This window comes from Lathamus discolor, chromosome 1 (genome assembly GCF_037157495.1).
Source record: "Lathamus discolor isolate bLatDis1 chromosome 1, bLatDis1.hap1, whole genome shotgun sequence".
Classification (NCBI taxonomy): Eukaryota; Metazoa; Chordata; class Aves; order Psittaciformes; family Psittacidae; genus Lathamus; species Lathamus discolor.
In genome coordinates, this window is record NC_088884.1 from 162,965,764 (window position 1) to 162,978,941 (window position 13,178).

General features: G+C 43.0%; 1 protein-coding gene across 1 annotated transcript in view; it reads right to left on the bottom strand.

Moving 5' to 3' along the window:
* Nucleotides 1-13,178, bottom strand: part of DDRGK1 (DDRGK domain containing 1) — a 42,981-nt gene that overhangs the window by 16,749 nt on the left and 13,054 nt on the right. The window contains exons 3-4 of the mRNA XM_065662170.1: nucleotides 5,759-5,865; nucleotides 3,392-3,493 (exon numbers count right to left, since the gene is read on the bottom strand). Of these exons, the coding sequence (XP_065518242.1) occupies nucleotides 3,392-3,493; nucleotides 5,759-5,865 (209 nt within the window). The remainder of the gene's footprint in view (nucleotides 1-3,391; nucleotides 3,494-5,758; nucleotides 5,866-13,178) is intronic.

Here is a 13,178-nt window from a genome sequence, read left to right on the forward strand (position 1 = left end):
TGTAAAAGCACAATAAATCCAATGATCCCTTTACCACTTATAGGGGCCTAGAAGAGAGAGGCAGTATCTTTCACATAACACCATCAGTCTGTAATAAGATTTGAGAGGTACAGTGTTACAATCATAAAAACAGACTGTGCTTACATGCACAGCAATCCAGCACCTTTTCATTCTATTTGTTTCCCCTCCTATTCAAGCCTAACACATTGAAGTCTTGTTACGCCTCCGATACCACAGGATCCCAGACTGGTTTGTGTTGGAAGAGGCCTTAAAGCTCATCCAGCTCCAGCCCCTGCCACAGGCAGGGACCCCTTCCACTGGAGCAGCTTGCTCCAAGCCCCTGTGTCCAACCTGGCCTTGAGCACTGCCAGGGATGGGGCAGCCACAGCTTCTCTGGGCACCCTGTGCCAGCGCCTCAGCACCCTCACAGGGAAGAGCTTCTGCCTAAGAGCTCATCTCAATCTCTCCTCTGGCAGGTTAAATAATACCTAAATAACAATACTGCTTTCTTTGCAGACTGAAGCAGGAACTTGACCAACACAGCCTAAGCATGTACAAAGACTTGGATGAAAATGGAGACTTAAAAGTACTAGAAAACAGTTGAGGATGGACATTAGATATTGTCAGACACATTTACTTGGATCCATGCTCAAAATGTTCAGTAGTTACTGGATTAACAACTCAGAACCAGGCAAAAAAAAAAAGTACTGAAAGCAGTTTTCCCTGAGCAGCAGCAGAACATTTGTGATGTAGAATGGTGGGTTGGCTTGATGCCATGACAAAGACTACTGGAAACAAATGAACCACACAAAAAGAAGCTTGAAATGGCAGACTTTAAGCATTTAAGGAAGGTATTGGCTAAAGCAGGCTGGATTCAGGCATCTGAGCTATTTTGACAGTTCTAGGAAGGGCCCCCTTGGACTGTGCCACAAAAAGAAAAACCAAACCAACAAAATCAGAACCTTAGTTCATATTCCTCTTCTCATTGAGTCTTACAACATGGAGGTGGGAGTGTTTCAGTGCAGTCTTTAGGAATACTGAAAAGTAAAATAAGAGTTTCCTCATTCAGCCAACATAAATTACTCAGCCCTAAACTGAAAAGCAGCAATTCAAAAAAGCAGCTAAATATGTTAATAAGCACCTTCTGCATGAAGACATTTCTAGTTTGAATGTCACTCCTATTTTGTAGTCAACTTTTCAACCATGCCTGACTGGTCCTGATAAGCCAGCTACACTGCTAACCTGCGGGTCAAACCCCTAGGCAACAGGATAACATCTTTGTCCTGTGCTACAGCTTCTTTGGAGCAGGCTGGCCAAGCTCAACTGCAGTTTGCTTAGCAATTCACCTGCCCTGCTGGCTATCACTCTGGAAGGAACTGAAATTGTGTTCATACGCCTCTTCTGAAGGAAGACTTAAACAATGCACTCAGCCAGCGTATCCTTCCGATTCCCCAAAGTACTGGAGGCATTTGGTTCATTTCAACCAACTGAACAGGGTTTCAGGGATATTAAATTCACAGAACCTCAGGGGAAAAAAAAAAAATCAATGAAAAATAATAATCAGGGAAATGGATGGCAACAAAACCACTTAGAAGAATATACCATAAGAAGGAAATTTGCCGAGTTACCTGTTATGCCAAGCTCCATGGCAAGCAGGATGTGCTTTAGAAGCAGCCAGAGCTCATCTTGCCTCTTTCGAAGCTGGAAGTATGAGGAGAAAGTGGAAATACTAAAGAGAAAAGCAGAGTGGTCTCAGGAACCACAAGGATAAAGCTGGTGCCACTGGAGTGTGTGGACATGGATCCAGAGGATCCAGGTCTGATAGCTCTGCTCCTAATACCTTGCTAATCAGAGGAGTGGCTCAGGCTAGCTGAGATCAGTTATTCAACATCAGGTTTCATGCTTTGACCACTACCAGGTACTTCTAAATTTGCACATCTTTCTTGGAAGGGATAACTGAGGGACAGCTGAGGGATAACTGGTCCCCTAGAAGTTTGTTCAAGCTGCTTTAGAAGTCAAAGCCTCAGACCATACTATACACCCCAATGTTGTTGTGCTGACATTCTCCTCATCCATTTCAGCTTCTGACATTGACCAGCTTCCCATTGATGAAGTGGAAACGAGAGTTCAGAAGATAAAGGGTTTGGAGGGGGATAACCCCAGAGGTAAATGTACATTCTACTGCAAGCTGGGGCTGCACTCCCCTAGGATGAGAGTTATTCATTCAGCATGGGGTTGTGCAGAACACCTTGGTCTCTCCTTCCAGAAGCACATTGCAAAGATACCACACAACTTGTTTGAGCGCTAGACAGCATGAAGCTCATTCCTGATTCTTAGTCAGTTGCACTGATGGCCAGGATATACAAAGCAGCTCTGAAATAAAGTCTGCCTCCATCACAGATGAGAAGCATTCAACAAAAGCATTTCAACTGCACAGTACTTGTTTTTCTGGGTCATTCCTGCTAACACACACCTTTGTATGCATAGTTTAGACATCTGTAATTGTGAAGCATGTGTAAATGTGTGTAATTTGAATCAAATCACAGACTGTCACACAACAGTTGCAAAATCAGTTGATGTCTTTCTGCCCTGCTGGTTACAGCTGCCAGGCCAGCAGCTCAAATGAGCATTAATTATAGAATCAGCTGGGTTGGAAAAGATCTTTAAGATGATCAAATCCAACCATTACCCCAGGACTGCCAAGACCACCGAGTAAAGCGTGTCTGAACAGGGAACAGGGGCCCAGTGAAGTTGTGACATCTTCCTGAAGGGACACTTGAAGTTGGGCTGGTCAAGATCCTGAGCAACCTGCTCAACTGGACATGGTTTGAGCAGGAGGATAGACCCGATGGTTTCCAGAGGCCCCTTCCAACCTATTATTCTATGCTTCTGTATCAACCAAACTTCTCTGATCATACACAAGTAACCCCTTAAATTTCTCTTCTCTCCTTCCTTCATATATGTGCACTTAAACATCTCCCAGATGAACTAACAGCCAACTTTATCAGCTGTGCTTGTCAATAGAACAAAGTGACCAAAGAATGTGTCACTGTGGCACACAGCAGTAGCAGAACCACTGCCAGAAGACTGGGTTTCATTTTGCTCTGGACTCAACCATGAGTGGGTGCTTGCTACTCTGTGTGAGTACTGATGTTTGGAGCAGTTTCCACTTCTGCCAAGCAGTTGGGGGAACAAAGCTGGGATCTACAGTTGAATTGAGTATTACTATAACTTAAACAAAATGGATGAAAGAAACCCAACCCCAAATAAAAGATGTGTGCAACAGTAACGAAAGCCAAAGGGAGTTCTGCTGATCACAGGACTTCTATAGAAGCAAACTCAAAGACAAACCTGGTTCAAAGTTTCCATCTATAAATACAACCAATCCCACCTGCCGTTCCTCCTCAAGGCGTATTCTCTCCTCTTCTTTCCGCCTTTCCTCCTCTCTTTTTGACTCAAGCTTTTTCCGTTCTTCTCGCTCAGCTTCTTCAGCCTAAAACATAAAATACATCATGCAGGCCAAGCCTTTACTCTGCCTTTGTTAATTTCTCTGTGTGATACCATGGGGAGGTTTTTCTTCCTATCTTCCTAGATGCACCTTCAGAAAGAAATAGTAAAGAGAGTAATAAAAAGAAGTCATGGTGTGATTTAACTTCCCCCCCAATGGCTGTTTTGCACACTTAATGTGGTAAACATAGAAATTACCCTTCTCACTTGCACTAGCTGTATTTCAATAAGGGTTTAAACTTCAAACTTGCATATGAGCTTATTACTATAGTGAAATGAGGTAATATCGTGCCATGGTGTCTGGGAGCGGGGGGAGGAAGAAATGGGGGAGTGAGTGAGCAGCTGCATGGTTCTGAGTCCCTGGCTGGGCTTAAACCATGACACATGGCATTCCACTTCTCCTCACTTAAAATTTAGTTAGGATGAGCCATAAGGAGAGAGGAAAATAGAGTGGGATATAAACTCTCTAACACCAAGTACATCCAAATACATCATTAACCTGGAATCCTTTAAAGAAAAAGCTGTACTGGTCTATTTAAATCAATTTACTCTTAGTTTTTAAATCAAATTTAGCAAAGGGATTGTTGCAAAATGGGACACACATATACCTATATAAAGGGTGCTTAGTGTGTTGTTTAGATGTTTAAGTTGTTCTTCAGTCTCTTCAGTATATTTCAATTTGGAACTATATTACGAGAGCAAGCAGAAGACATTCAAATGGAGGATTTGTGGCTTTGAATGCTTCAGAGAAAAAGGCCCAAGTAAGGAATTTCTCTGTCTACATGGGAAAGTAAAAATCAGGATGTTTTAAAGTGAAGCAAAAGCTCCCTCACTCCAGCATCTGATGCTTATCTAACTTCAGCTTTGCTCAGTTTCCACAAAAAGACAGGCTCATTAAACAGAATGAATATGGAAAGTAATGAGGAAATGGTTAAAGCACAGTGAGAAAAGAATATATATATAGAAGTTTATACATAAACTTCTATTATATATTATATATATAATATATATTATATCTAAACTATTCTATATAAATATAGAAGCTTATATATAAACATAAAAATCAAGTTTACTGCTTATTGTCCTGTCTATAGGGTATGCCACTACATTGCAAAGCAGAAACTGGATTAAAACCTCAGGTGATGCTAAAATTCTCAAGATGGGATTTCACTACACATTAAAAATGTCAGTAGTCTCATAAACCCTGTCTTTTTAGAAGGTGTAAGCCCACCCTGCAACCTAGCATCTGATATGCAAAAGCTGTTTGAGTTATACTTACTCTTGCAACCCCAACTTGCAGAACAACACAGGGTATGCAAAAAAATACATAGAACAACTAAAAGGAATTAATGCAGGAGCTGCTGCCATCCATGAGCATGTTTCAGAAAGGGAGTTTCGAAAAGCCTGTTGCTTCTGTGGAATTAACAGCAAAATGCTGGGCGAAACTGAGAAAATCCAACAATATTGAAGCACTTTACACACAGAATTAAGAAAGGACAATCGAAAAGCTACAGTGTGTTCACTCTGCATACTTGGTCCCTGGCTTAAGAGTCAGATTTCAACCAAAATCTGTCTGCATCACAGATTTCTGTGGATTAATATTCATCTCCCCCAGTCCATAAAAACAAACACAGATAAACCCATGCAAAGCTTTTGCATTGTTAGAACCCATAAAATAGCACTGCCCATGGTTTTGGTTACAGACCCAGGGTTTCAACAATGCTCTGTGGGTTGAGGGTGTTTTTAAGGGGAGACAGTGGTGACATTAAGCTGTAAGCCAGTGGAAACATCCACTGAATATATATATATATATATTCACTGTATATATATATATATATATATACACACACACACACACATATATATGTATGTATATTTTCACTGTATATATACACACACACATATATATGTATGCATATATTCACTGTACATATATATACACATATATATATGTACAGTGAATATATATATATCTGTACAAATAAAGAGCATTTAAGAGTTTATCTCCTCTCTCCTCCCCATAAGAATGCCAGAGAACCTGACACAAAGAAAATGAGACCATTTTTCCATGGACCTCTTGGGATTTTTATTGTCGTATTTTGGGATATGACAATAAAATGCTGAACTTTAGAATTTAAACTTCAAACCAAACCCACAACTGCAGTGATGACACTGCCTTTGCCTTTGCTCTTTGCTGAGTGCTGCTATTCAGACTCTGCTCTGGGCTCTATACGTGGCAGGAAATGCTTACCTCTCTCTGTGCTTTTCTGGCTTGTTTCTCTTCTAATTTCCTCTGCTTCTTTGCTCCGATTTTCCCAGACACCTGAACTTCTGGCACGTCCTCAGCATCGTCTTCCTCTGCAACATCGCACAAATGACAAATGTGAAATCAGTTGTGGAGAATCCCTTTGAGAAACTCCACTGCTTCCAAGGAAAGCAGCAGCAGATGAAAAGGAGACATACACGCACTTCAGACAAGACCTATTAGATGGAAAAAGGCAAAGAAAAATCACAAGAGACTGCCAAAGCCACAGAGTAGAAGTAACAACGCAAACACAAGTTCGAGTCAGAAGTAAAACCCGACCTGATCTTTTAAAGGAAGGTTTTCCATAAACATTTTCTGCTCTCACAATTAAATTAAATACCTTTTCATACATAAAATGTGCTGATGGCTGTAATTATAGCAGCTTAACACTTGTGTACAGAGACTTTCTTCCCGGTTACCTTTAAGCTTAGCACATCAGATACCCATTCAAAAAGAGAGATTTGGGAGCATGCCACTCATCCACTAGTTCAAATAGACATTAAGGAAGGAGGAGAGGGGGGAAATAAACCCCTGCAATGCAAATCTTGGGAATGACAGCAACAAAACTACATGTAAATAGCTCCCTATTGTACAACAGCTGGTTGTTTGTAAAGATTATTTCTGCAACTGTGAAATACGAAAGCGTCATGCCGAAATGGTGCGCAAATGCCTCATTTTCTGCTCACCCAGGGGCTAAGGAACACTAAAGAAAGAGCTTTGAAAGACTCTCATTCCTCCCCACCCAACGCCTCAGGAACATTTGGCCACTTTATTTGCTAATCTAAATTAGCCCTTGATCCTACAACATAAGTACTGTGGATTGACCTCAGTGTTCAAAGAGAAATCATTAGCTCACTTCACAGAACACTACACAATATAGAGAGGTTCTGGGTCTGAATCGGTTGGCAGAATCAAAATGAAAGCTCTTAATCACACTGATACCTTTTGGGGTAATTTATACTTTGAGCATCCATGGGGCTGTTAGACTTGATGCCACCTTCAGATCCACACACTCAAACTCCACTGGGTAAATTGAACAGCAGCACTGCCAGCTCCTGCTGCTTTCCTGAAACGTGGGGTTGATTTCATAAAATCCCAGCATGGTTTGGGTTGAAGGGACCTTAAAGCTCATCCAGTTCCAACCCCTGCCATGGGCAAGGACACCACCCACTAGAGCAGGTTGCTTCAAGCCCCGTCCAAATGACTCTATAATTCTGACTGCTGGTCAGCAATAAAACCCCCGCTGTTTGAGGGAGGACTGAAGTGCAGTATCATGAAAACAGTTTCCCCTTGGCCTGTCCCTACAGGCCCTTGTCCCAAGCACCTCTCCAGCTTTCCTGCAGCCCCTTTAGGCACTGGAGCTGCTCTGAGGTCTCCCCTTCAGGAGCCTTCTCTTGTCCAGGCTGCCCCAGCCCAGCTCTCTCAGCCTGGCTCCAGAGCAGAGCTGCTCCAGCCCTCGCAGCATCTCCATGGCCTCCCCTGCACTTGCTCCAACAGCTCCACATCCCTCTTGTGCTGCTGCCCCAGAGCTGGATCAGGACTGCAGGGGTGGGGGGGGGGGGGGGGTCTCCCCAGAGTGCAGCAGAGGGGGAGAATCCCCTCCCTGAGCTGCTGCTCACACTCTGGGGGTGCAGCCCAGCTGCATCAGGAGTGTGCATTCAAGGGGAAGAGTGTACAGGGGAACTTCTCCCAGTTAAGTTTTAGCCCTCACCATTGCTGGGGGAGAACCAAACAATTCCCCACTCTCATCTGAGCCCTTGGTTTCCAAGACCAGGTATTTGATAAGCAGCTTCATGAGAGCTTCTGGCCATTACACCCAGAGCTGACTGTTCTATGGCAGTCACCAGAACTGGTCTGGTAGGGCTGGTGCCAGGATGTTTTCCATATGAAGCTTCCTCCAGAGCACCCAATCCACCCTTTTGGGAACTTAAAAAGCTGCTATTAAAGGAGCATATGAATAAATAAGACTCCCCCTTCTTTAATATGTAGAATTAGGTTTGAAACACCCTTGTTTTACTAATTCCAATACACGTTATGGTACTATGGTTAAGCCACTGAGACACATCATCAGAAACAAATGGAACTGAGAGCTGTGTAGGTGGCTCTCAAATAGCTGAGGTGTTTTTGGGCTATGGAAGTTAATATGAGGCAGGCTTGCTGAACTGGGATTCAGAGAATTGCTGCTCTCTGATTACTGAGGTGATCAAAAGGGTTCCCCCTTCCTACACCACAAAGAGAGCAACAGGGGACACTCGGGCTTGACACAGTTGCTTCTACAATTTTGCTGAAGCTTAAAATAACCTTAATTGTGTTTTAAATACAGGGCCAAGGGGAGTTCCAAACACAGTGGGTGAGCAACCTAGCATAAGCAGGTATTACTACAAAATTAACAGCTCAACACTGGTATTATTCTTTAGAAAGTTATTTCTGGAGAACACCCCAAGTGTAAAGCATCATATATGACACTCTTCAACCTGAGGCTCTGAAAGCTTCTCAGATCTCATCTGCAGTAAAGAGTACCTGAGCCAGAGGTTAGGCAGAAATCTAGGGAGGCTTCTAAATCCTTTTCCCAGTCCTGGATCAAACATGCCTTTGTTCTGTAGCTTTGCCTTCCTCCTGTTTGAAGTATCTGACATGATCCCTTAAGCACCACTTCCTCCAAGCTTTCTCTAGTACAGAGTTACATCCAACAAAGGACAGACAGTGATGCAGATACAGCCCATGATTCAGCAGAGCTTTAAAGGTCAACAATGCATTAAACCTGGGTGCAATTAATGTGTTAAATAAACCTGAACATGCTGACAAGAATGTAAGTACATGGTAAAAGGATTTGCTGAATCAATTGGTTATTACCGCAGAATAGCTCTACCAAAAGCAGAGTGGATGCTGCACACCACCAGCAAGGTTGTATTTTGGTTTTAATAAAGAAGCTATTGCTTCAGCAGCTTTTAACAATCACTTTTCACACACTCTGAGTTGCCAACACTAGTAGCTCTTATGGGAGCTCAGGACATAGGAACGTGCACTCCAGATAAGATGTGAGATGCTCAGTTAGCTGTGCTTGCTTGTTGTGAGAGCAGTTTAGCATCACAAAAAGCACTAGGGGAAACCTAACATCAGACATCATGGTACAGTTGAAGCTGAAAATGCATTTTGATTTGGGGGATACTGAAGGTCTGTAATTTATCTGATGTCTTAAAACATGGCTGTTCTGGGAAGTACCCAGGGTTGTGGCAGGAAAGGGACAGAAGTTTAGTGCTCCAAGCTGGCCACAAGCAGGTTTCAGTAGCGACATTCCCTAACAGATACAACAGTGGTGTTACAAACAGATACAAAATACAGTGCTGGTAAAGAGCACCAAACCTCAAGGCACACAAGACCCTCTTCACTCAAACTGCTTGGACATAATGAGACTGCTTTCAACCCTAGCCTCAACCCTACCAATACATTTTGGTCTGTCTTTACAGAGTCCAACATAACTATGCCAGTGTTTCCAGAGCTTACAAAGCATTCCCACCACCTTTCAGCTCAAAGAGACAGAAAGCAGAAATAGTCTGACTTAGCACAATACTTTCACTTCACATGTTCAACTTTACACAACTGTGGGTTGGCTCAGGTGGCCAGCTGAGAGATGGCTTCAGGGAATCTGAGCTTAAAGTTTTCAACACACGGAAAGGCAGGACAACAGGAACAGGTAATGGTCACAGTCTTTGAATCTCTTGATATTTACAGACTACTTAAAAACATTTCCAAGTACCTTTAGAAAGTGTACTGGAGCGCTGATGGTCTCTGTCAGGACAGGAATCTACCAGCTACTGTGTACAGAATATGCAAAAACTCCAAATGAAACAACATACAACATATGACTATATATCATATAGTTGTAACGTATGACTATATATACACTATATATCATAGTAAAATCATGGAATATAATATATTCTATGTCAAAGGGTCTGTCTTGCTTCCCATTAAGTTTTGGAAATCAAGCAAATGGATTGCCACAGACTGGTTTACTTGGAAGGGACCTTAAAGCTCATCCAGTTCCAACCCCTGCCACAGGAAGGGATGCCTTCCATTAAAGCAGGTTGCTCCCATCCAACCTGGCCTTGGACACTGCCAGGGATGTGGCAGGCGCATTTCCATTCATGAAAAACAATGTGAGCTGCATATGTGGCTGCTCACAAGAAGTCCTTTGGGCACAACTAGCTGCTTTAATTACTATTTATGCAGCAACTAATGAAAGGAGTAAGAGAAAGGGGGGGGGGGGAAGATGCCAGGCTAAGCAAACAGTTCTGCCTCCCAAAGACATATGCACTTTATTAACGTTGAATAGATGTATGACGCCAGCCACTGGAAAGGAATCAATCCAGCCCATGCAAAGGTGTGGGCATTCAGGAGTAACACAGATACTTTTATGACTGCCACCTCAGGGCTAACTTACTTTTCAATTTGGTAGCTATCCAGTTTAGGAACCCAATGAGACACTGGCACTAATGTGCAGCCACAAAAATCACCCTATACTTTGGACAGCAACAGGACAGCAAAGAAAGGACGTGAGCCCTTTAGAGCAGAAGTCAAAGGACTTGAAGTGTTTTCTCAAAGCCATATGGCATAACTGAGAAACCACACACACTCTTCTACACACCATCTGCACCTGCAATGTTTCAAGGGCAGACACACATTGTGCATACTTTGACAACACTGAAGTCACTTTCTGTATGAACAGCAGCAAGTCAAAATTAACTTTTGATTCACCAGTTAGGATATTAGTAGTCAAAGTTTAACTGTACTAGAAAGGTTTTCCTACTGATTAAGCATGAAGCTACATCCATTAATATTGATTACCAGCTGGCTCATGAAAACAGCATGGGACCACATCAGTGCTTCTAAGTTTACAGTTTCCAGATTGTTCAGCACATTAAGAGTATGGGGAGATGAAACGTTCCACGTGAGGTAGAGCTTCTGCTCAGAAACATGCTTTTTACTTTGAGAAATGCAGAACAAACATTCTGTTCAAAGTATACAGTATTCATCACCAAATGAGGATTAAAAAGAAAATAGTTTGTCCTATTTCTCCCCCCCCGCCAAAAAAAGTACTCGTGCAAGATATTTTAGATGCAAGATTTGAATGCTGGACTTAGATGCTCCACAGAGCAACAATGGGAATTTTAATAGTACCTTAGAATGGTTTGGGTTGAAAAGGACCTTAAGAACTTCTTCCTTAAATGTAACCTGAACTTCCCCTATTTCAGTTTAAACCCATCACCCTTCGTCCTATGACTACAGTCCCTGATGAAGAGTCCCTCCCCAGCATCCTTGTAGCCCCCTTCAGATACTGGAAGGCTGCTCTGAGGTGTCTAAGCAGCTTCTCTTCTCCAGGCTGAACAGCCCCAACTTCCTCAGCCTGTCTTTATACGGGAGGTGCTCCAGCCCCTGATCATCCTTGTGGCCTCCTCTGGATTTGCTCCAACAGCTCCACAACCTTCTTATGTTGAGGCCACCAGAACTGCACACAGTGCTGCAAGTGTGGTCTCACGAGAGCAGAGGGGCAGGATCACCTCTTCTGACCTGCTGATCACACTCCATTTGAAGCAGCCCAGGATACATGTCAAATTATCACATTTTTTTAAAATGTCTAAAAACTTACATTGTTTGTTCAGTTCTTTCTTCCTCACCAGTGATTAGCACTTACAAAGAAAGACATGAGATTCTGATCTTTTTCTTTTCTTTTGCCAAGCCAAAGAGGAGAGGAACTTACAATTTAATCTATACTGGAATCATTAACTTGCTGTTATTGTGTTTTACTTTACAAGCTAAAGCACTCGGTCTGTCAAAAGCTGTTGGCTTTATCACTACTGGTTCTGCGGCAATTAGTAAATTTAACCCAGTATTCACTGTACTGGACATTCCTACACTTGTGCTCAGCTGTACAATCATAGAACAGTTAGGGTTGGAAAGGACCTCAAGATCATCCAGTTCCAAACCCCCTGCCATGGGCAGGGACACCTCACACTAAACCATGGCACCCAAGGCTCTGTCCAACCTGGCCCTGAACGCTGCCAGGGATGGAGCACTCACAACCTCCCTGGGCAACCCATTCCAGTGCCTCACCACCCTCACAGTAAAGAACTTCTTCCTTATATCCAATCTAAACTTCTCCTGTTTAAATTTGAATCCATCAACCCCTGTCCTGTTGCTACAGTCCCTGACGAAGAGTCCATGCAACACTAAAAGCTCATGTGGATGTTGGAATGTTTAACCTTTTGGAGTTATATCCTGCTGGCTAAAGCAGAGAGCCCATAGCTTATACCAGCTTGAAAGAAAGGTTGTTAACAAAACCCAATTATTTATTTGATGCAGTTAGCTCTGTTTGTTACAAATCCCAAAGAAACAAAAAAAGCTTGTGATAATCCACACAAAGACCCATTTTTTGGCAACACTTCGTGCAAGTCAGAGAAATCATTTGTTTGTAAGATCAAGCATCTTTTAAAAGCAAACCTTTGAAAACATGTCCTGGAAATGTCCCAGGCTGCCTGGGCTCTCCTGGCACCTCCTGCTCTTTTGTGTGTTTTCTTATCTAGCTCAGCCTCACCCCTAAGACCTACCAAAGCCTCCCACCCAGAGGATCACCTGGTGGTCTCTGCATGGTGGTTTGGAGATTGCCATCATGTCTTAGATAAATCTGTTTCTTTGTACGTACCCTGAATCATGCTGTGCTGACACCCACCAGTTTCAGCCAACAAAAACGCCACCCTGTCAAATTAACAGCAGCAAGTTATGGTCCAAGAGACAACCTTCAGGGACAGAAAAGCTGTGTCCCGCTCACCAATAGATTAAACAACCCTGGAAAAGGCACTTTGCCTGCGCATGCCTCTGTCCCTCCACAAACTCTGTATTGGGTGCTGCGGCAGGCAGGTTTCACTGCATGTTCATACAAAGTCACTGTTAGAAGTAATGTACAACAGTCCTTCAAGCACACACATTTAGCTCAGATCATCATCATCCTTGGTATTTTTACCACAGCAGGAGCAAGACGACCTGACCATACTTGCTGTCACGAGTTCATCCCCACGAGTTTCTTATCACTTGATAAGAAATTACAGTACTAACGAGTTTCTGCAAACATCAGATTGGCTGGGTCACTTTCTGCTCCAAGGAGGTAGCGTCAAGAGAAGCACCCACATCAACTGCAGAGCAATCTGCAGTGTTCAAGGCACGAGGAGCAGGTTTGGAAGCAAAGGCTCAAGATGAGAATTGCGCGACTGCTTTTACTGTAGGTAACCAGGAACCAAATAAAAGCTTTCAACCAAACATCTTTACACGTACCCAAGGTGATGAAGTCCAAGTGGATGCACTCAGAGAA